This window comes from Typopeltis vanoorti, chromosome 10 (genome assembly GCF_054136105.1).
Source record: "Typopeltis vanoorti isolate ZY-2024b chromosome 10, IOZ_Tvanoo_1.0, whole genome shotgun sequence".
Classification (NCBI taxonomy): Eukaryota; Metazoa; Arthropoda; class Arachnida; order Uropygi; family Thelyphonidae; genus Typopeltis; species Typopeltis vanoorti.
Window position 1 is genome coordinate 32,238,253 of NC_143558.1, and position 24,407 is coordinate 32,262,659.

Here is a 24,407-nt window from a genome sequence, read left to right on the forward strand (position 1 = left end):
GAACATCCTGAAACCTTACAGCAAGTTCCAGAGTTTTCAAAGTGAAAATGGAATTTTGATGCTTGTCTGCTTGGTTTTAGGTCATGTACTTTGGGGAGGGATTGTTAATGTTTTATATAACTCTTCCCTGAGAATATCTGAAATTGTTTTTGGATCAGCAAATGTACCTTCAATGTATTCCAGGAACAAACTGGGTGGGTGATGTATAAGCACTTCACTTTCAAGATTTTTATCCCATACTTCTTTGGAGTTGGTAAGATCAGGTTATAGAAGATCAAAGGGTCTTCTGACTGATGACAGATATATCATGTCCGAGCTTCAGCACATTTGAAAATAGTTAGGTTTTTTTTTTTTTTTTTTTTTTTTTTTTTTTTTTTTTTTTGTGCAGCATCTGCCAAAGATAACCCAAACTTTGTTCTGAACTTTCTTGGTTGCTGTGCATTCCGCAATGGTTTAGGAAAAGGCAGATGAGTCGGCAGCGTCTATCATAAATTGTCATATAATTCACTATCACTGACAGGAGAGATAAACTGACTGTAAGAGAATCAAATTCTGCTAAGGAGAAAAAGACAAACCAGTCACCTTGCTCTATTTTCCAATGTTATATCCATGGTAGAGTACATATAGTAGCCACAGGAAAATGATCACTCCCATATAGGTTATCAGTTCCCAGTTAAGCAATGGGAGGAGTGAAAGTGAATATGTTAAGTCAATGGCAGTGAATGTTCAAGTAAGCACGTAATTGTTTCAGTTTATAAGGGGCAGATTATCATTCTTGAGCATATTATTAGTATTATATAGGTACCTCCATGGAGTCAGAAGACTCACTGCAAGAGATCCATTATTCACATCTCTCCTTAAACTCACTGACTGACTGATGAAACACTAACAACCACCTCTAGCAACCCATTCACTACCCTACGGGCAAAAAAATTTAGTCCTAATACCTGTGCTAATCACACTCTTATACAACTTCTGCTGGTGATCACTTGTTCTCTTCCTTCTTGCCATGTACTGAAAAATATCTTCAGTGTCAATCCTATAAAACCCTTTAATAACTTAAATGCTTCTATCATGTCTCCTCTTTTTTGCCTATCAGCTAGTTTTTGAAACTGACAGACCATCAATCTAATATCACAGGAAGCATTCCACAGACCTGTCACAATCTTTGTCGCTCGCTTATGGATCCTCTCCGCCACTTCATCATGCCAATGGAATCTGGGAGTCTAGATCTGTGTGAAGTAGTCCAGATGTGGGCTGATTAAAGCTATATATATATATATATATATATATATATATATATATAGAGAGAGAGAGAGAGAGAGAGAGAGAGAGGAATAATAACCTCTCTATCCCTGTGGGTTAGTATGTTCTTCAACAACCATGTAATCTGATATGCTGTTTTGGTTACCTTTGCAATATGCCCTCTAAACTTCAAGTCCCGTCCACAATCACTCCTAAGTCTCTGGTCTCAGCAGTTCAGTTCCATCAATATAGTACACAGCATAGTACTCTTCCCAAATACTTGGGCGATGCTCAACAATCCTTCCTGCGGTATTAGTACATGCACTGCCCAACAGACTGCTGTGGCCATTTAAATCCCAATTGCAAATATAGGGATGCCAACTGAAACACAAGTTCATCCTGGGATATATCTGTACAAGTTGGTAAATAGATGCAGCATACTGTAATAGGCCCACTAAGAGGTGGAAGGCATCTGCCTCTATGTAAGTAATAAGAGAGGGAATGGTGTATAGTTTTCCAAAGGATAGCTACTCCTCTGTGAGTAAGTCCATCCCCTATTCTGTCCTTATGGATCATGGCAAAATTCAGTAACAAACAAAAGTAAGAAACAAATGACAGATAACACTGGATTTTCACTAGGTTACAAGTAAATGTCTTCTGCAAAGCAAAAGCAGAGACTCATATTTCTGCAACAGGGCCTTAATTTCATTGATGGTCTGGAAGAATCTGTGACAATTCCACTGTCACAGATTCTGCTTTCATCATTTGTTTTTGGTGAATCCATTGGCCTTCCAGAAAGTATTGTGAAGTCTTGTTTTTATCAGCTTTGGATTTTTCCTTTTTGACGGAATTGTGGACAGCTAGTGTACATCTCTTCCTCTTCAGGAAAAATATTTAAGTCATCATCAAATTCAACTCTTATAGGATGTTGGGTATTTTAATATGGATGCTAGCACCATACCTCAATGCCTGCCATTTCAGCTAACTCCTAAGATAGTTTCTTTCAGGCTTATGGCCTAATGCCTGATAGCCAGGGAATATCCATGGCCTAACTGCCTACATCTTCATATTGGTGATCCTTAGCAAGCTAACCAAATTGAAGTGTAGGGTAGGCTGAAAAACCTTCATGTGAGGGAAAAAATACAAACAGATAATGAAAGTAACCATTTCTCCTTATAATCCATATTATGTAGTTGTAAAATTTATAGACATACATTCCTTCCAAGCAAGGTTGATAATGCTTGAACAAGTCCACTGCTATGTAGTTCATATGCAGAGACAGCTCGCTCATCCTGAAGTAATGATGCAAGTTCTTCAAGAGAATCATGAAGCATTTTTCTCCATTCAGCTGGCTAAAAATAAAACATTTATTTAATAGTATATCTATGCAACATAAACTGTATTGGGCTTATTAAAAAATAAAATCTTACATAAATCTGATATGAAGGCAGAAATTCCCATTTGACATAAATTATATTTTTAAGTGATATTATGTAATCCTGCATCACAGCAAGGAAGGGTGATATTAATTTTAAAAGCATAAAATGTATGCAGCAATGTAGAACCTCACAATCTACTTATGCAACCACTGATAACTCTACAATAAATTCAAGTACAAGCTTGAGCATAAGCTTGCATTTGAGAAATATTTACACTTGATGCAAAATCAAAATAATGCTTTTAAAAAAATGATATTTACCCATTCTTTTAAGAAACATATGACAGATAACACTGATTCACAAGGTTTTGTAAGTAGGATCAAAATAGGTGAATTGCATGTACATAAAAGAAATGAAATCCACCTTTTTTGATCCTACTTACAAAACCGTCTGTGGTGCAGAGACTTGAGTTATCAAACAAAAAGAACAGAAACTGACAGGCTTTGAAAACAAGTTAGGAAAATAAATAAACCATCATGGACTGAAATGAAAATATACTTCCAAATCAAGTCACTTTCATTGATGCTAAACACCTGCTTCAGTTGTGTAACTTCCTTCTCCTATCTTTTCTTTGAAGTGATCATGAAATTCTTTGGCAGCAATGTGATCCGCAGCATGTTGAGATTGAGGAAAATACAGTGACTCTTATAGCAGTTGAGCCACCCACAACTTGCAGCAAAGCTGTTGGATGCTTTTCAGCTTTCATCAGATCTTCATATTTATAGATAAAGACAATACCGCATATACCAATAAGGCAGAAGGGACATGAAATGGACACTGAGCACAGCAGATGGAGGTAGGAACCAAGGCACATGTGCAGAAGCTTCTTCCATGACTTTGGATAGAAAAACAGCAATAGTCCGAAATGAAACTGCATGTAGGCAAAAATGCAGATAATGAGAATGCATATAACAAACTAACCTGTATATATAAGAAAATAAGTTGTTAAACACACACGTTTAAAAGTACTTATAAATACTTCATTTCTTCTTGATTGCTCCATCTCTCTCTCTTTTTTCTGAAGAAATCCACAGTAACAGTTTGATATCACACTAGGATTCCATTATCTTTAGTACTTTACTACATTAATATGATGTTCTAGTATAACTATTCACTTACTACAACAAGGTTTTCAGGAAAGAAGCCTATGTGAGAAGAAGTGATATCTGTGACATCCTGTTCCCCATCTTATGGTACTATAAGTTGATCAACTACTTCTATTATTATTTTCATGTTTACAATTATCCAAACTCTCTTTGACAATATCTCTGAATGATATGTTTCTAGTTCTATTTTAATAAAGCTTTCTGAATTTTCAACTTTTATTATTTCCTTAAAGTTTGGATACTGAAATTTCTGGTAATCTTGTATTGTTTACATATATATATATATATATATTAGGATAACCAAGTTTGTAAAATTACTTGGTTATCCTAATATACAATATCCCCAAGTTAAAAAATTTATTACATATATATATATATATATATATATATATATATATATATATATATATATATATATATATAATTAGTTAACTATATATATAGTTAGTCGATCTCTGGCAAGTGGGTTTTTTTCTCCCAGAAACTCGAGTTTTTTGTCCTGTAAACAAATTTAACTCGAGTTTACAGGACAAAAAAAAAAAAGATTTTAGGGTTAGGGACCACAAGATGGTGGCACTTGCCAGCTGCCTTCTTCACTGTGTACCAATTAATTAGTGACAGCCTTGGGCCAACTATCCCTGATTGGCTACCAGTGGAGACTGAACTGACCACTCAGTCTCCAAAAGTTAGATAGGGCTAAAACGGCCTCGCCTACTCCCGATGGAGGAACAAAAGTCATTAGCTGATTATATATATATATATATATATATATATATATATATATATACGTGATCACAAAGGAAAGATAGCAAGACATATAGCATATTAGCGCACAAGAGTGGAAAAGAAGCTAAGAAGAAGGAATGACAGAATCCGCTGATGTGTTTTGCTAAATACTTGAAGGTTGTAGTAGTCTTTGGGAAGACATAGTGAGGGAGGCTGCTCCAAAGAAAAGAAAGAGAGAGATGCTCTTTGGAACAACCTCCCTCATTCTGTTCTAAAGAATAACGATAGATAGTAATATTCACTAGATGGCAAATGAATCACACCTCACTTGCTTCCAAAACTGTAAAAGCAGTTTTGAAAGCAAGTGAAGGTACAATAGTGACCAATTCATCAGAGAACTGTCCATGGGTATTATCAAAAGCAAGAGAAAGTGCTCTGTATCTCACATCAATTGTGTGATTGTCAATGCTGCCAAAACACAAAGCAATTGTGTTTTGGTAGCATTGATAGGAAAAAGGAATCAGGAAAAACACGGAGTAGCTATAGTATTCAAAACTAAATGTAAGGATAATCTTCAATGGCAGGCAATCTTATGTAGACTGACATGGGCAAATATCAAATGGAGAACTAGACAATGGGACTTACTGTGCCTGTGGTCCAACAGAAGGTTCTACTATGGAAGAAATGGGAGAACTTGTCCAGGCATTAGAGAAGGTAGCTTTACTTTACAAGTATACTTTAGAAATGGCTAAAAAAATTGTGGAGGGGAAGCCTGGTGAAGAGCAAGCTGGATTCAGACCAAACAGACATTATCAGGACAGATTTTCACTTTAAGACAAACAGCTGAGAAATCTTGGAAATACAACAAGGATTTGTATTTAAGTTTCGTATTTGTATTTAAGATCTGAAAAAGGCATATGAAAAGGTGCCAAAGGGAGAGCTCTTCGCAACAATTCATTTATATGGTGTAAATGGGACATTATAACAAGCAATACACAGTATCTATTTAAGCTGTGAATCACAAGTAAGAACTAAAGGAAGTACAGGAAGATGGTTTCATGATAAATGAGAGGTGTGAAAAGAGTGCACATTAACTCCACTGTTTCAAAAACCATTATCTATATGGTTTTTGATTTTCATTTGATTTTTATGGAGCAAAGACATTAAAAGTCATACTGAAGTTCCTGGTCATATTGCAATAACCTGGACCCAGGTTACAGCAGTTCGTATCATAAATGGTAGTAGGATAATCACAAACATCCATGTCTTGGTGAGATTTAAACCTGCATCCTCTTGGCTAGAGTGGGGATACACTAACCACTTAGCCAACAAGGCTGGATTATTTATATGGATCACATTAGGAAGGAAAGTGGTATTAAAGATATTAGATATCAAAATTCGTGATGTTATTAATCTTAGCTCTTTACTTTATGCAGATGATGTTATACTTCTGAATAAATCCAGTACAAGTCTGCAAGATTCCGTGACTAAATGGAATAACTGTTGTAATAAATTTGGTATGAAAATCAGCAACAAAAAAGACAAAGACAACGAAAATAGGCCGAAACATTAAAAACATCACCTGTATCTTGAATGATGAACCTGTAGAAGTAAAAAATTTCAGCTAGTGAAGATGGAAAATCTATTGAAAGAGATAACATAATTAGTAAAGCTGGTATGGTAGGAAGTCAGCTGAATAAATTTATATGCAATAAGAGAGAAATTAGCCAAAACAATAAATTAGCTGTATACAAAACAGTGTTCAAACCAATTTTAACTTATGAATCTGAGGGCTGGGTTAGAAATAAAACACTTGATCAAAGACTGGAGACCATAAATATGAGAGTTCTGAGAAAGATTAGTGGAGTGAACAGATGGCATCAATAGTAGTATCGTGTTAATGAGGATATAAGGAAAGAACTTGCCATTGTTAGCATTCAGGAATGTGTTAGCAGAGCTAATCTCAGATAGTATGGTCACTTAAACAGAATGAGAGAGAGAGAAGAAAGATTGGCAAAACAAGTGTCCTTTGGCAAGAAAAAGACCCAGAGGAAGACCAAGATGGTGGATTGATACAGTAAAGAATAGCTTAAAAGACAGAAATATAAGATCTGCTAATGTCGGAGTCTTGCAGATAGATTAATATTGAGGAAAAATGATCAGAAGTTAGTAATGATGTAAGTTCTTCGTGTAGTACTATTGTAATATTCTGTACATCCTTTAAAAGTACATGTCAGGAATTTGATGATGAAATATTCTGCCCTTCAATGTAGTTTCCATTACTTCACAATTACCGAAATGTTTTTTCTTAATCTTTCTATCAGTTCACATCAAATTTCTATTTTATTTAAATTACTATCTATGCTGTTACACTGCCTAATTTAGCAATGTTGATCAGCTAGAAAAATAACAATTGACAATAAAAAAAGTACTCTCAATGATCAGAGCTCTGTTGACCAGTAGCTGCCTTCTTATAAGCACATGGCACGTATTCAAAATTTTGGAGATGATTAAAAAATAAACACAACAATCAGCTGCTGGATGGAAAAATAAATACTTGATAAATAAACTGCTTATTAAATAAGTAAACCATCTAGTGATTTTTCAGAATCATTATAATTTATATTGTTATTAGTGTGCAAACTAAAACTGGAAATTCAACCTAAGATAATCAGGAATACCACAATGTTGGCTGCAATAGTCTGAGATGCCAAATATTGTTGTAGGATGGATTATTAGTCTTATGTTTGTTTGCTTGTTTAGAGTTTTACAATGCAAGGAGAACTATGGTTATACTGCACAAGTAAAGATCAAAGTAGCATACAAGATAAAAATAGCTTGATAAATAAACAAAAGTGTACACAGGTATAGATAAGAATGTATAAGAAAGAAAGGTCTATAAAATATATACATGCTTGCACAAGAATATTATTTAATTTGCCAAATATTTAAAATAATTTTTTAAAACTATTTCTATGTAGCCACTGAAGATGGTCTGTAATATTCAGACTGTAATATTCAGAGGCAAATTAAATAATATTCTTGTGTAAATGTGTATATATTTTATAATCCAAATGTCACAAGTATCTTTAAAGAATCAAAGAAAGGTCTGAAAAATGTGCACATAAACAAATGTAAAAAGTTATATAAAAGGTAGATGTAAAAAAGGTCTATGGAAAAAAAAAATTGCAAAAACACTTAAAAACAACCAGGCATTAAAAGCATATGCACAAAAACAACATTGTATAAAAAAAATGTAAATGGTCAATATACAGTGAAAAAAATCTGATTTTCTGTAAAAATTAAAAACAAATAGCACTTTGTTAGTCTGATAAAATCAGCCTGAGCGTGTAAGGCTCAGATAGATTATGAATAGACAGATAGCAAAGCAAGAACTTCTTCTTTTAATGGTCCCCTAAGAGACTAGACTACCACAATTTAATTTCAAGCTTGATTCGATGGAGCTTATTATTAGTCTCTCTATTCCATTATGACTGCACCCAGGATAAATATTTGTGTCTGTTGATCTGCCAGTGAATGGAGTATGGGAGAGGCAGATGGTGGAAACTGGAGAAATGAGCTGACCTATTTGGGGTAACTGCAGCCTTGAGTACCTTAATACCCATATGGCTTGAAATCCAACAGAAGTATACATCTAAGTGTACCTTTCATTACTAATAGAGGATGTGATGGATGTGAGAGAGCACCTTGGATTTCTCTGCAGCTCTATATATTTTATTGCCTGAACACAACTTTATGCATATATTATGTACTTTATGAATATATTATGTACTTACTATGAGTGATGCAATCTCATACGTTTTAATGAAGCTCTATCACATACATCTCTGCAGTGAAGTTGTTATATTCTAGTGGGATCTGAGCAGATATTATGCTGTCTGGGAAGATAGCAGATAGTCATATGTATTCCAATCACCCTTTGATATAATGAAAAAGACACTAAACGAAAATGACACAAAAAAAAGGATGTAAAAAAAGAAAACAGAATCTAAGGCAAAGAAAGATAAACAAAAAGAACCAGAGTCCAAAAAATAAACAATGTTCAAAGTGATGAACTTCATTTTGACATCTTATTCTTTGAGTACCATCTCCTATCGGAGATCAGCGATCACCTTGGCAAATTTTGAGCAATCCTCAGCCACTCTGAACAGCCCAATGTCTGATGTCTGCCAGCCAAAATTTTCTTTGTCTTCCTTGTGCTCTTCTTCCATTTATCTTCCCTTTTATAATCAATTGAAGTATCTCATATTTTTCATTGTGAACTAGCTGACCAAGATAAGCAATTTTTCTTCTTTTCAAGGTATCTTTTTATAACTTCTTACATAAATGCTAAAAAAATAAATTATCATACAGATAAAATGATATTATACAACTTACATCTTGGATGTTTGAAACCTGCTTTTGGCATGCTCTGTCTATCTGAACAACAATGCTACACAGCTTAGCTACCATTCCTCTTGGCTGTGCCTGTGCTGATTTAAAATGAGTGTCATAAATTTCCCGAGCCTGAGATTTAACCTAAAGCAGCATAAAGAAGAAATAATTTTTTCATTAAATAATCTGTATTTTATACACATTCATATATTTTTAAACAATAATAAAATGTATTTATCTGAGATTAAACTAAGCTACATACAAAAAAGATCCATATACACTGCGTGGCCACTTTATTAGGAATACCTTCCTTTTAGAAAAACAGACGGTTTCTGAAGACAATGAGTGATGTAGCAGTAGCAGTTTGCCATATGAATCAGGCACACAGGCAAGCATCCCCCCCCCCCCCCCCCAGTTATCCAGTCCGAGAACAATTTGGCTTTGGCTTCATGCCTGGTCGATCAACAACAGATGCTATCTTTGGGTTAGGGCAGATGATGAAAAGTTTCAAGAGAAACAACGGGAGCTACATCTGGTTTATTGATCTCGAGAAAGCATACGATAGAGTGCCAAGGCAAAAGAAGTCTGGAGGTGTCTGAGGAAGAAGAAGGTACCGGAGAAATATGTCAGGCTGGTGGAGGAGATGTACAGAAATGTGAAGACAAGAGTTCGAACCTGTCTAGGATAAACAGAAAGTTTTCAAGTGACAGTTGGCTTGCATCAAGGGTCAGCAATAAGTTCGTTTCTGTTTAATATTGTGATGGAGGTGGTGACGGAGGAGGTGAGAGAAGACGTGCCCTGGACAATGTTGTATGCAGATGACATGTTGCTGTGTGCAGATTCAAAAGAAGAAGTGGCAGCTATACTGGAAAGATGGAGGAAAGTACTGGAAGAGAGAGGTATGATGGCAGCCAGGAGACAGATCTGGAGCTAGAAGGAAATGTCATTAGGAAGGTGAGGGACTTTAGATACTTAGGTTGAACAGTAGAAGAAGATGGAGGGGCTGAGAAGGAAGTGGGATGCAGGATATAAGCGGGTTGGAGGAACTGGAGAGAGATGGCTGGAGTGTTATGTGATAAGAGGGTGCCGATCAGTCTGAAAGGCAAAATCTATAGGACAGTAGTGAGACCAGCTATGCCATATGCTATGGAAACTGTGGCCCTGAGGAAAAATAACATCAGCAGGATGGAGGTAGCAGAGATGAGAATGCTTAGGTGGATGTGCGGTGTGACCAGAAAGGATCATCTGAGAAATGACTACGTAAGGGGAACAGTGAAAGTTACGAACTTAGGAGCGAAGATACAGGAGGCAAGGTTGAGATGGTTTGGTCATGTGATGAGGAGGGAGGACGAATATGTGGGAAGGTCATGCAGATGGATGTGCAAGGGAGGCGTGGGCGGCAAAAGAAGAGATGGAGAGAGCTGGTGGAAGAGGACTTGAGGATAAAGAACTTGGATGTGGTTACAGCCCAAGACAGGAGGATGTGGAGGAGACTCATCAGAAACAGCGACCTCGCTTAAGTGGGACAGGCTGCAGAAGAAGAAAGAAAAAGAAGAAGAATATATGAGTACTATGAGAACTCTGCTCCATTAATCGGGAATTCATCCCTCTCTATCCAGGCCTTCTGAACTACGCAGTGCAGCCACTGTAAGACTTATACCACCATACTTCAGCATTTCTGAAGTATGGTGGTATAAGTCTATACCACCATACTTCAGAAATGAAGTATGGTGGTATAGACTTATCGAATATCCACATTTTTCTACTTCAAGTATGGATATGTATTCCTGAGTGTATGTCTGTTGAATGTATTTTTACCACTGTGCTATTACTGCTTGTTTCATTTAGCAATTTTTTGAAGTAATTACTCCATACTTCAAAAAAGGATATCTTTTTCTCCCATTTTCATGTCACCTTTATAGTGCTCTAACTCCTTTTACAGCACTCTTTCCTGCATTTCTAAGCTTTTTCAACAACCTCCAGAATATTTTGCCACCTTCTTGATATTTATTTTCTATGTTCTTGCCAAAGTCCTCTCATGACTTTTGTTTAGCTAGTATTACATAGTGTTTAGCTTTCTCACATTTGTCTCTGTATTCTCTAAGAGCACTAGCTGACTTATTTGCCAGGAACTTTTGATATGCTTTCTTCTTTTCCTTCACTGCCTCTTTAACTTCCTGTGTCCACCATGGAGTTCTGATTTTTCTATCCTTGTAGACAACCTCACCAAATGCCTCTCTAGCTGAATCAATCAGGGGTTTTCTTCAAGGCTTGCCACTGAATCTCCTAGGTTTGATTCCTGTTCTCAAACTCTTTCATCTTTTTCTTCAATAATCTTTGTGTATTTTAGTCTACAGTTCACATCTGAGAGCTGCTCAACTTTTATTCGCTTTAAAACTTTCTTACATGTTATTCTTTTCAATATGAAATTCAATTTTATCCTGCTCAAGACTAAATAGTGATCTTCCAATTTCAAATCCTCTGTATACTCTTCTGTCCTGCACCAGGGAGAAAACATCACTATCAACAATCGCATAGTCAATGAGACTTTTATTTCTTGCCTCTTCTCTCCATGTGAATTTGTGCACATTTTTATGTTGGGGGTGCTTAAGGATCAAAGCTGTATAACTGAGAGGAGACCTCCACATACCCTTTAAAGGAATGCGTCAGGGCTTTTGACCTAACGTCCAATCCTCACCTTCTCGTGGTTCACCCTGCTGGGTATCTACCTGTATGCTGAACGAATGAGGATAGGCTGGCAATTTGAGATTTAACCGACCAAATTGTATTCTTATTGGCTTAAACCAAAATACAAAATGATGGTACAACATGACAAAAATAATAGAAAAGTAAAAAGGAAAAACAAGTTTAAAAATATAGTTTCCTTAATATTCATATTTCATTTGATAACAGCTACATTCAGAATCCTCAGCTGCTCCTGTAGTGACAGATCTGTCCTTCTAGTCTTTAGATAAGTCTCTGACTAGCCATTCTTAATTGCCTTCTGGTGTTTCCTGAACAGCAGTTCTTAAATAAACCCAGAAACTCAAATTTGCTGACTTCCTTGAATATTTCTCCATTACAGTACACTTGTTTCTAAGGTCATTCTCTGTCTATACTTAATTCAAGAACCAAAATTTTCATTTTACTAAGGTTGAGTAAATCCTCTGTCCTTGCTGATATCATTATCAAGGATGCATCCTAGCTCTTCCTGTTGTTATTATAGAGGGGTGCTATATCATTAGTGTATCTCAGATTGCTGACTCATGTATGTATAATCATTGTACAGTTAACTATCAACATGATAATGTGGTAAGGAAACCTATTACTTTAATTATCTTCCTCAACTTCACCTCTGAACACGGTCAACAATTTTTGAGTAGTCTATGAAGTGCATCGGCACAGAAAATCAAATCTTTCTATGCTTCTCAATGATCTACCTAAGGCAAAGGACCTCAAGGTACCAGTGCCTTTCCTAAAACCTGACTGTTCCTCAGGCATTCCAGTCTCAGCTTTGGTCTCAATCCGATTTAGAATAATGTCTAGAAAACCTTTCTTGCATGAGAGATTAAACTAAAAGTTCTACAGTTTTTGCAGTCCTTCATATCTGCCTTCTTGTGCAGCAGTATGAATTCTGTCTTCTTACAGTCACTAGACCATACTCTTGTCTACCGCATCCTTATAATCAAACTATGAATTGCACAGTGGCACAATCTATGTTGTTCAGTAGAGTGAAAACTACATGACTGGAGTATACCTTTGAAAGGTGTATTCCAGTCACTTATCTAAAAAAAATGACTCTAATCCTAAAATGAATCAGACATCTTTCTTCAGACAAGAACAACAAAAGGATGTTTGGAAAAAAAAAATAATAAATAAAATAAAATAAATTTGGTTGAAGATATATTTGGGGAAGAACAAGAATCGGGCCAAAGACACTTGAAAAAAAAAGATCATAAATGAAAATTAAGGGATGTACACGAAGTCTATATTAAATCAGATCTTAATTATAAAAATATGTTTGACATCACTTGGCTTAAAACAGTAAAAGATAAAAATCAATTTCATGCTAATTATAAAGATTATAAAAATACTGTAAGGAGAGAAAAATAAGAACCCCATGGTGGACACAGGAAGTTAAAGAATCAGTCGTGGAAAAGAAGGAAGCATACCAAAAGTTCCTAGCAAGTAAGTCAGAAGATTCCCTAAAAGAATACAGAGAAAAATGTAAGACAGCTACGTATAAAAGCAGTTAAACAAAAGTCATGAGAGTACTTTGGTAAGAATATAGAAAATGAATATCAGGAAGGTGGCAAAATGTTCTAGATGCTATTGAAAAGCTGACAAATGGAGAAAGTACAATAAAAGTAGATTAGAGAGCTAATCTCAGGAGGTATGGTCACTTAAACAGAATGGGAAAGGAAAGATTAGTAAAGCAAGTGTTCTATGCCAGGTTGGCAGAAAAAGGAACAGAGGAAGATCAAATGTAGGTGGACTGATACAGTAAAATCTGCCTTAAAAGACAGAAATATAAGATCTGATGATGATGATAATTATTATTATTATTATCCGGGCCTCCATGGAGTTAAAAGACTCATCATGTTCTTAGGAAATGCAAAGTTTATCATACCACTCCTTGAACTCATAAACCGTTCTTGCTCTAACCCAGGGGTCGCAAACTGACGGCCTGCGGGCCAAATATGGCCCGTGGAGGCTTCGTATCCAGCCCGCGACCTTAATGATTTCTTTTCTAAAAATCAACATTTCTAACATCCTGTGGGGATTAAACAGAAAAACAGAAAAAATTCAAACTTCTAAATGTTTCATGACAGCTTTAAACAAAAGTAAAACTTATTACTACAATGCTTTGTACAATGTTTCTATCATCAAATATTGGCACCACTGAATGGAAGTTACTTGCCACACAGCTATTTTAAGCCACGTGATACAATGTCAATAAGTTATAGGTTACCATTGTAATATGATAGTGTGTTAATAAAAAGTTACCTCAGTAACTTATTTTTTTTTGCCCATAACAATGTCTGAATTTAAAGTTAAAAAAAGAAAAACAGATCAAGAACTTAATAAGTGAAAGTTCTGCTCACGGATAAAAGATTGTAGATTAAATGCAATACTTCATGTTGCAACACAAAACGAAAAAGCAGATATTGACATGTCAGTACAGAGGAAAAGATATCAAGTTTTGAGGATCAAAATGAAATTAAAAAAGGACTCGTAGATAAAAATCTTTATTTTTTAAGTCAAAATTATGTATTTAAATAATTTTCTTAAAGTATGAATAAAATGTAATTGAACTTATATTTTCTAAACTTGTTATATTTTTAAAATTTAAAAATAAAAATGGTTATAAATTTAACTGGTGGTGTAACTGTTTAAGTAAGTCGTAAAGGCCCGGCAACAAAAGGGCCTTTGTTAGAGCCCTTCTTTTTTTAGTTTATGTTTTGGTTCACAGAATGTCAGATATACATCTAATTGACTGCCCTTTGCTGCTTTTGAGTTTGAGACCCCTGTTCTAACCACTCTCTCTCAGGCAATGCATTCCACGGTTCAACCACCCTCCACGCAAAGAAACCACTCCTCACCCTCTTGCTCACAGCTTCGTTTCGTAACTTCCAGGGATGGCCCGTTGTCATCACTCCTTCCTGTTGTTCAACCAAGTAAAAGAACTCTGCAATGTCTACCCTGTAACTGCCTCTTAACAGTTTCAAAGTCTTGATCATATCACCTCTCCTTCTTCTATCCATCAAACTCTGCAGTCCACATTCCCTCAGTGGATCCTCGTAACTAACATTCCTGAAACCCCATCTTTGTTATCTGCCTCTGTACCATTTCCACAGTTAATTTATTCCCTTCAAATCCTAGGGACCAAATTTGAGAGCAATAGTCTAAGTGTGGTCTGATACAACAGAATGATAACTCTTTTATCTCTGCGGGTCAGTGTCCTTCTCAGTATTGCAACAATCCTCTGGCTTACCTTCAACACCTTTGCAATATGCTCCCTGAATTTCAGTTTTCTATCAATTATCATCCCAAGATCTCTTATTGCGTAATAATATTGGAGTCTTTGACAGATAACAGATTAATTTGGAGGAAGATTGTTGATCAGAAGTTAGTAATGGTGTGACTTTTTCCTGTACACCCCCTGAGGGTACATATCAGGAATTTGATGATATGATGGCAATGATGGTTGGGGGGGGGGGGGGGGGGGGGGGGGGGTTCTGATAAAACCTAGAACAAAAGTGATATTTGTTCTAGGTTTTATAAGAACTGATATAACCACAATAAAGAACATACCAGTAACAGAGTTATACAAATTTAATTTATGTTTTAATCATGGAATACCATGAGCAGACATATAAATACAAATTTAATAATGGAAAAACTCACGTAGAAAGATTATTTAATAGTATAATTTTCACCTGTGTCACAGGCATCTTCAGTACATTTTAAGCTCAAATTAAACAATAACTGACAATTCCAAAAAGCGCTACCTAAGTAGCTAGAGTAAGATAACTAAAAAGGTCAATAAATTTCTTAACACACACAAAAAAAAAAATATATATATATATATATAAAATAAAAAGTTAGGAAGGATTAGCTGATTTATAAAGTACTATCTCCCATATAGGGGATAGACGTAAACCATCGGATCTGTTTAAGTTAGGAGAGTGAAGTAAAGTTTCACATGTTTCTTTATAAAGACGTTCCACGAGGAAACGACTTTTGTGAAGGACTCTTGTCTTTTTCCAATGAACTTTATGTCTAGTGATGATGGCATGTTCTGCAAGTCCAGACTGTTCAGGTTCAAGGTAATGAATATAAGACTGGTGTTCTTCTAGCAAAATAGAGGCAGATCTCCCTGTTTGTCCGAAATACTACTGGGAGTCAATTGAAGAAACTTAATTCTCTTATAGATAATGTATCTACATGGAATGAAGATCAAAAGAAAAAACTTAAAACCTTCTTTGGTCGTACACCTAGATCGTATGGTCTTCCGAAAGTTCATAAACCAGGCATTCCGTTGAGGCCAGTTGTACATTGTATAGGTTGTCCCACTTACAAAATTTTTTTATCAAATTTACTCACTTCTTCAACTAGAAGAACAGATACTTATATAAAAAATACTTTGGATTTCAAAAATAAAATTTCAGATCTTCATTTGGACATTTCGAAGTTGTTTCTTTATTTACAAATGTTCCTTTATCTGAAAGCATTGAATTACTGTAACAGGAATTTCCTTCAGACATTGCAAAATTATCTGATTTTGTAATACATTCTGGTAATTTTTCCTTTAAAAATAAGTTGTATCAACAAATTGAAGGAACAGCAATGGGCAATCCTCTTCCTCCTGCTATCTTCAACTTCTTTATGGAACATTTTGAACAACGTATCTTTAACAACATTTCACCCAGACTTACTCACTGGTTCAGATATGTTGATGACATTTTGGCTATATGGAATGGCTCTTCTGATGAAATTCAACAGTTTCTCACTAAGTTAAATGCACTTCAAGGATCCAGTTACCCTAGAAGTAGAATAAAATAAGCAGTTAGCCTTTTTAGATCTTTTAATTCTTCGCCAACCAGATGGTAACCTACATTTCTCAGTCTATAGAAAGAAGACTCATACAGGCCATTATATCAATGCTGAATCATATCACCATCCCAGTCAAAAGGCAGGAACTATAAAAACACTGGTTCAACAGGCTCACTCCTTTTGTTCTTCAGATGCTCTATTACAGAAAGAACTGCAATATATTATTTCTTCCTTTCTATCTAATTGATAGAATTCCTTCATCAAAAGAGCTTTGAGTAGTTTTAATATTTCTTCCTCTTCAAATACAGAAGAAATAACGCGCATTCCTATCCCTTATGTACAAGGCATTAGTGAACGTATAGCAAAAGTTTTAAAACCACTGAATATTTTTGTTGCCTTTCGACCGTTCAGAAAAATCTCACCTTTCTCACTTCTCCTAAGGACAAGCTTCCACATCTTAATTATCCAGGTGTCTACAGATTCCTTGTTCTTGTGGATTATGTTATTTCAGACAAACAGGAAGATCTGCCTCTATTTGGCTAGAAGAACACCAGTCATTATCAATTCCTGCCATGTACCCTCAAGGCGTGTACAGGATATGATAGTACTACATGAAAAATATACATCATTACTAACTTCCTATCTCCAAGTTTCCTCCAAATCAGTCTGTTACTTGTCAAGACTCCAACAATATCAGATCTTATATTTCTATCGTCTAAGGCACTTTGTACCATGTCAATCCACCTATATCTTGGTTTTCCTCTGGGTCATTATCCTACCAACTTGGCAGAGAACACTTGTTTTGCTAATCTTTCCTCGCCTATTCTGTTTAAGTGACCATACCACCTGAGATTAGCTCTGTTAACACATTCCTGGATGCTGACAATGTCAAGTTCTTTCCTAATATCCTCGTTTTTAATATGATATTGCCATTGATGCCATCTGTTCACGCCTATAATCTTTCTCAGGACTCTCATATCTGTGGTCTCTAGTCTTTGGTCAAGTGTTTTACTTCTGACCCAGCTCTCAGATCCATAAGTTAAAACTGGTTTGAACACTATCTTAATACAGATAATTTATTGTTCCGACCAATTTCTCTCTTATTCCATATGAATTTATTCAATTGACTTCCTACCATACCAGCTTTATTGATTCTGTTGTCTATTTCCATATTTAATTTACCATCTTCACTAAAAATCGTGCCTAAGTAGCTGAAATGTTTTACTTGTTCCTCAGGTTCTCTGTTCACAACACAGTTGACATTTTCAATGATTCTGCCTATTTTCATTGTCTTTGTCTTTTTATTGCTGACATTCATACCATATCTATTACAACAGTTATTCAATTTAGTCAGAGAATCTTGCAGACTTGTAGCGGATTTATTTAAAAATATAACATCGTCCGCATAAAGCAAAGAGCTGACATTAACATCTCCAATTTTGATATCATGTTTAATACTACTTTTCTTCATAAAGTGATCCATATAGATAATGAATAACAGAGGGGATAATGTACATCCTTGTCTCACACCAGATTTAACATTAAACCATCTTCCTGTACTTCCCTCAATTCTAACTGCTGACCTACAGCTCAAATAAAGACTAAGTATTGATTGATATAATGCCCCACTGACACCATATAACTGTAGCGTATTGATCAGCTTCTCTCTTGGCACCTTGACATATGCCTTTTCCAAATTGACAAAACTTAAATACAGATCTTTGTTATATTCCCATGATTTCTCCACTATTTGTCGTAAAGTGTAGATCTGATCCTGACAGGCTCTATTTGACCTGAATCCAGCTTGTTCTTCACCAAGCTTTTCTTCCACAATTCTTCTCAACCTTTTCTCAAGTATACCAATAGGGATATACATCTGTAATTCTCACATTCAGTTTTATTTCCCTTTTCATATATATAGGTACTATGAGAGCCTTACTCCAATCATTGGGAATTCGTCCCTCTGTCCAGGCAATCTGAACTATGCAGTGGCTGCACTGCATAGTTCAGATTTTTTTTTATCACTATACTCTCATCTCTGCTTGTTTCATTTAGCAAATTTTCAAAGTAATTACTCCATACTTCAAGGATATCTTTTTCTCCCGTTTTCATGTCACCTTTATAGTGCTCTAACTCCTTTTACAGCACTCTTTACATTTCTAAGCTTCTTCAACAACCTCCAGAATATTTTGCCACCTTCTTGATATTTATTTTCTATGTTCTTGCCAAAGTCCTCCCATGACTTTTGTTTAGCTAGTATTACATAGTGTTTAGCTTTCTCACATTTGTCTCTGTATTCTCTAAGAGCACTAGCTGACTTATTTGCCAGGAACTTTTGATATGCTTTCTTCTTTTTCCTTCACTGCCTCTTTAACTTCTTGTGTCCACCATGGAGTTCTGATTTTTCTATCCTTGCAGACATCCTCACCACATGCCTCTCTGGCTGAATCAATCAAGGTTTTTCTTCAAGGCTTGCCACTGAATCTCCAAGGTTTGGTTACTGTTCTCAAACTCTTTCATTTTTCCTTCAATAAGTTTTGTGTATTTTAGTTTACAGTTCACATCTGATTGTTGCTCAACTTTTATTTGCTTTAAAACTTTCTTACATGTCATTCTTTTCAATATGAAATTCAATTTTATCCTGCTCAGGACTAAATAGTGATCACTTCCAATTTCAAATCCTCTGTACACTCTCTTGTCCTGCACCAGTGAGAAAACATCACTATCAACAATAACATAGTCAATGAGACTTTTCTTATTCCTTGCCTCTTCTCTCCATGTGAATTTGTGCACATTTTTATGTTGGAACATGGTGTTAATAATAACCAGTCCATGTCCTGAGCAGAAATCCAACAGATATTTGCAATTATTATTAGCTTTGCTCTTTTCTCCAAATTTTCCCAAAACATTTTTTGTATGTCTGACAATCACTTCCTACTCTGCTATTTAGATCCCCAACAAGGACCAACTTTTCCTTTTTCATTGTGTAGGTAGCTTTCTCTAGAGCCTCAAAAAATTCCTCCACTTCTACCTTAGTAGAACTTTCTGTGGGACCATAGGCACAAATAAGTCTCATTGTCCAGTTCCCCATTCTGATATTTGCCCAAATCACTCTACTTGACGCTGCCTTCCATTCAAGAAGATGAGCCTCATATTTTGTGTTGAATACTATGGCTACTCCTTCTTTTCCTTGATTGTCATTTCCTGAATATAACATTTTGTATTTATTGATCAGAAAGATCTCACCAGTTTTGTCTTTTTTGGTTCAATCACCCCTGTTATGTCGATCTGGTACCTACCTAATTCCTCACCTAGCTCCATTTCTTTGCCATTTAGGCTTCTTGTGTTGATAGTACCGAACTCTGGTGATGTTGAGTTGGGGTTTGTTTTCAGATTTGTTCCAGTAGCTGACTTTTCGCTGTTCGCCCTGGTTACCTGGCGAAAACAACGGAGGCCTTGTTTAACCGAGCGATGCCCCAGCCGGCATGACATTTTGTCATGTTGTACCATCATTTTTTATTTGGGTTTAACCAATAGGAATACAATTTGGTCGGCTAAATCCCAAATTGCCATCCCATCCTCGTTCGTTCAGTATCCAGGTAGATACCCAACAGGGTGCACCATGACAAGGTGAGGATTGGACATTAGGTCAGAAGCCCTGGATGGTTCTCCACATTCCTTTAAAGGCTATGTGGAGGTCTCCTCTCAGTTATATAGCTTTGACCCTTAGGCACCCCAGAACATCAGTCTTATATTCTATATTTTGAACCTGAACAGTCTGGACTTGCAGAACATACCACCATCACTAGACATAGAGTTCATTGGAAAAAGACAAGAGTCCTTCACAATAGTCGGTTCCTCATGGAACGTCTTTATAAAGAAACATGTGAAGCTTTACTTCACTCTCCTAACTTAAACAGATTAGATGGTTTACATCTATTAGCTGATTTATAAAGTACTATCTCCCTTTTATGGGAGATAGTACTTTATAAAACAGCTAATCTTTCCTAACTTTTTATTGTATATATATATATAAAGGTTGAGGTTGAGTTTGTATATATATATTGGTTGAGTATATATATATAAAGGAAGAGGCTAGGAATAAGAAAAGTCTCATTGACTATGTTATTGTTGATAGTGATGTTTTCTCCCTGGTGCGGGACACCAGAGTGTACAGAGGATTTGAAATTGGAAGTGATTACTATTTAGTCTTGAGCAGGATAAAATTGAATTTCATATTGGAAAGAAGAACATGTAAGAAAGTTTTAAAGCGAATAAAAGTTGAGCAGCTCTCAGATGTGAACTGTAGGCTAAAATACACAAAGATTATTGAAGAAAAAATGAAAGAGTTTGAGAACAGGAATCAAACCTTGGAGATTCAGTGGCAAACTCTGAAGAAAACATTGATTGATTCTGCCAGAGAGGCATGTGGTGAGGTTATCTGTAAGGATAAAAAAAATCAGAACTCCCTGGTGGACACAGGAAGTTAAAGAGGCAGTGAAGGAAAAGAAGAAAGCATACCAAAAGTCAAATAAGTCAGCTTGTGCTCTTAGAGAATATAGAGACAAATGCAAGAATGCTAAACACTGTGTAAAACTAGCTAAACAAAAGTCATGGGAGGACTTTGGCAAGAATATAGAAAATAAATATCAAGAAGGTGGCAAAATATTCTGGAGGTTGTTGAAGAAGCTTAAGAATGGAGGAAAGAGTGCTGTAAAAGGAATTAGAGATGATAAAGGTGACATGAAAATGGGAGAAAAAGATATCCTTGAAGTATGGAGTAATTACTTTGAAAAACTGCTAAATGAAACAAGCAGTGATGACAGCACAGTGGTAAAAAACACTGACCAGGCATGCAGTCTGAAATACATATCCATACTAGAAGTAGAAAAAGCCATCAAAGGCTTGAAATGTGGAAAGGCAGCAGGAGTAGATGATATTCGACCAGAAATGCTGAAGTATGGTGGTATAAGAGTCTTACAGTGGCTGCACTGCATAGTTCAGAAAGCCTGGACAGAGGGACAAATTCCCGATGACTGAAGTAGAGCCCTCATAGTACCCATATATAAAAAGGGAAATAAAAATGCATGTGAGAATTACAGAGGTATTTCCCTACTGAGTGTTCCTGGCAAGATCTATGCAAGTATACTTCAGAAACGGTTGAGAAGAATTGTGGAAGAAAAGCTTGGTGAAGAACAAGCTGGATTCAGGTCAAATAGAGGCTGTCAGGATCAGATCTTCACTTTACGACAAATAGTCGAGAAAGCATGGGAATATAACAAAGATCTGTATTTAAGTTTTGTCGATCTGGAAAAGGCATATGAAAAGGTGCCAAGAGAGAAGCTATTCAATACGCTGCAGTTATATGGTGTCAATGGGGCATTATATCAAGCAATACTTAGTCTTTATTTGAGTTGTAAGTCAGCAGTTGGAATTGAAGGAAGTACAGGAAGATGGTTTAATGTTAAATCTGGTGTGAGACAAGGATGTACATTATCCCCTCTGTTATTCATTATCTATATGGATCACATTATGAAGGAAAGTGGTATTAAACATGATATCAAAATTGGAGATGTTAATGTCAGCTCTTTGCTTTATGCAGATGATGTTATACTTCTAAATAAATCTGCTACAAGTCTGCAAGATTCTCTGACTAAATTGAATAGCTGTTGTAATAGATATGGTATGAAGGTCAGCAATAAAAAGACAAAGACAATGAAAATAGGCAGAATCATTGAAAATGTCAACTATGTTGTGAATGGAGAACCTGAGGAACAAGTAAAACATTTCAGCTATTTAGGCACGATTTTTACTGAAGATGGTAAATTAAATATAGAAATAGACAACAGAATAAGCAAAGCTGGTATGGTGGGAAGTCAACTGAATAAATTTATATGGAATAAGAGAGAAATTAGTCGGAACACTAAATTAGCTGTATACAAGACAGTGTTCAAACCAGTTTTAACTTATGGATCTGAGAGCTGGGTCAGAAGTAAAACACTTGACCAAAGACTAGAGACCACAGATATGAGAGTCCTGAGAAAGATTATAGGCGTGAACAGATGGCATCAATGGCAATATCATATTAAAAACGAGGATATTAGGAAAGAACTTGACATTGTCAGCATCCAGGAATGTGTTAGCAGAGCTAATCTCAGGTGGTATGGTCACTTAAACAGAATGGGCAAGGAAAGATTAGCAAAACAAGTGTTCTCTGCCAGGTTGGCAGCAAAACGACCTAGAGGAAGACCAAGATATAGGTGGATTGATACTGTACAAAGTGCTTTAGACGATAGAAATATAAGATCTGATAATGTTGGAGTCTTGACAAGTAACAGACTGATTTGGAGGAAAATTGTAGATAGGAAATTAATGATGTAATTTTTTCATGTAGTACTTTCATATCCTGTACACCCCTTGAGGGTACATGGCAGGAATTTGATGATGATGATGATGATATATAAAGGTTTTGTGTGTGTGTGTGTGTGTGTGTGTGTGTGTGTGTGTGTGTGTGTGTGTGTGTGTGTGTGTGTGTGTGTGTGTGTGTGTGTGTGTGTTAGGAAATTTATTGATCCTTTTAGTTATCTTACACTAGCTACTTAGGTGGAGTTTTTTTGTAATTGTCAGTTATTGTTTAATTTGAGCTTAAAATGTACTGAAGATGCTTGTGACACACATGCGAAAATTATACTATTAAATAATCTTTTTATGTGAGTTTTTCCGTTATTATTGTATTTAATTTATGTTCTTATATACTCATATGTTCTTTCTTGTGGTTATATCATTTCTTTAATAGGATTTTTATTCTTTAAAACTGCAGGTGAACTCTTCAGTCATCGTACCGTACTGTATATCGTCTACTCATGAGATATAGGGAAGGGTTGAACTTACTGAGTTCCACTGAGGTGTTATTATAGGATGAATCCTGTCAGTGCATGTGACTGCAGAAAAATTGCAGCACCCAAGTCAACTGTTCAATACGTTACTAGTAAATGAAAACATGAGGGACTTACGACTGACTACCAAGAAATGTTCAGAAAGCCATGTAAATTGATGGAAAGGGACAAGACAGCTCTCAAACGTGTCGTCCATGAGTGCAGTCATTCATCTGCACAAATCATCACCAAGGAATTGCAGGAGTCAACAGGGGTGAGTGAATACAAGAAGACTGTTCATAAGGAACTGTGCGAGTTAAATTTCCATGGCCGAGTTGCTGCACCCAAGCAATTAATAACTTGTATGAATGCAGGTAAGCAACTTGCTTCACTATTCACTGACAATTGTTCCATTGACAATGTAACCTAGACTAGTGGAAACGAGATCTTTCTTGCAAGACATCTGTCAGGATGGAGTTTCTGAAGTCTACAAGATTGTCTTTGTCTCACTGAAATATAGCTAGAAGATTGGAGCTTAGAACATTGGTCATGGTAAATCTTGAAAGTTTTAAGAATTAGGCACTACAAGGTTTGCAAAAAGGAGGAATGGAGTGTACTGTCACTATGGATTTAAAGTCTGTCAGAGCAGGTATTTATATACAGGAGGAAGATGGTAAAAGTACAGAACCCTGAGATACTCTTGCCTGGTGGGGAAATCCAAGGAGAAGGAACCATCCACCATGACTCTTAGTGAGCGACCATTGAGAAAGCTGATGATCCAGTTGTAGAAGGTGGAGCCAGACCATACAATGTCAGTTTGCTAAGTAGGCCTTTTGCCAAATCCAATCAAATGCCTTTGATTGGATTTGGCACAAAGTTTCTCCATATTTTTAAAAAGTGTAATATGGAGAAACATGTAATAAGTGTAATTCCAACTATACCGAAGTAAACAAAATGCTAGTTACAAAACAAAATAAGCAAAATGTATGAAATACAAAGAGGAAAGTGAGATCCTGAAATTGGTGATATGAAAATGATGGCACATCATAACAGTAATCCACAAC

The 24,407-nt window shown here is 35.9% G+C and overlaps 1 protein-coding gene across 9 annotated transcripts in view; it reads right to left on the reverse strand.

The window, feature by feature from the left end:
• Positions 1-24,407, reverse strand: part of Ufd4 (ubiquitin fusion-degradation 4-like) — an 831,523-nt gene that overhangs the window by 577,586 nt on the left and 229,530 nt on the right. For all 9 annotated transcript variants that reach the window (XM_090399614.1, XM_090399612.1, XM_090399618.1 and 6 more), the window contains exons 15-16: positions 8,915-9,055; positions 2,460-2,597 (exon numbers count right to left, since the gene is read on the reverse strand). In XM_090399614.1, the coding sequence (XP_090255740.1) occupies positions 2,460-2,597; positions 8,915-9,055 (279 nt within the window). The remainder of the gene's footprint in view (positions 1-2,459; positions 2,598-8,914; positions 9,056-24,407) is intronic.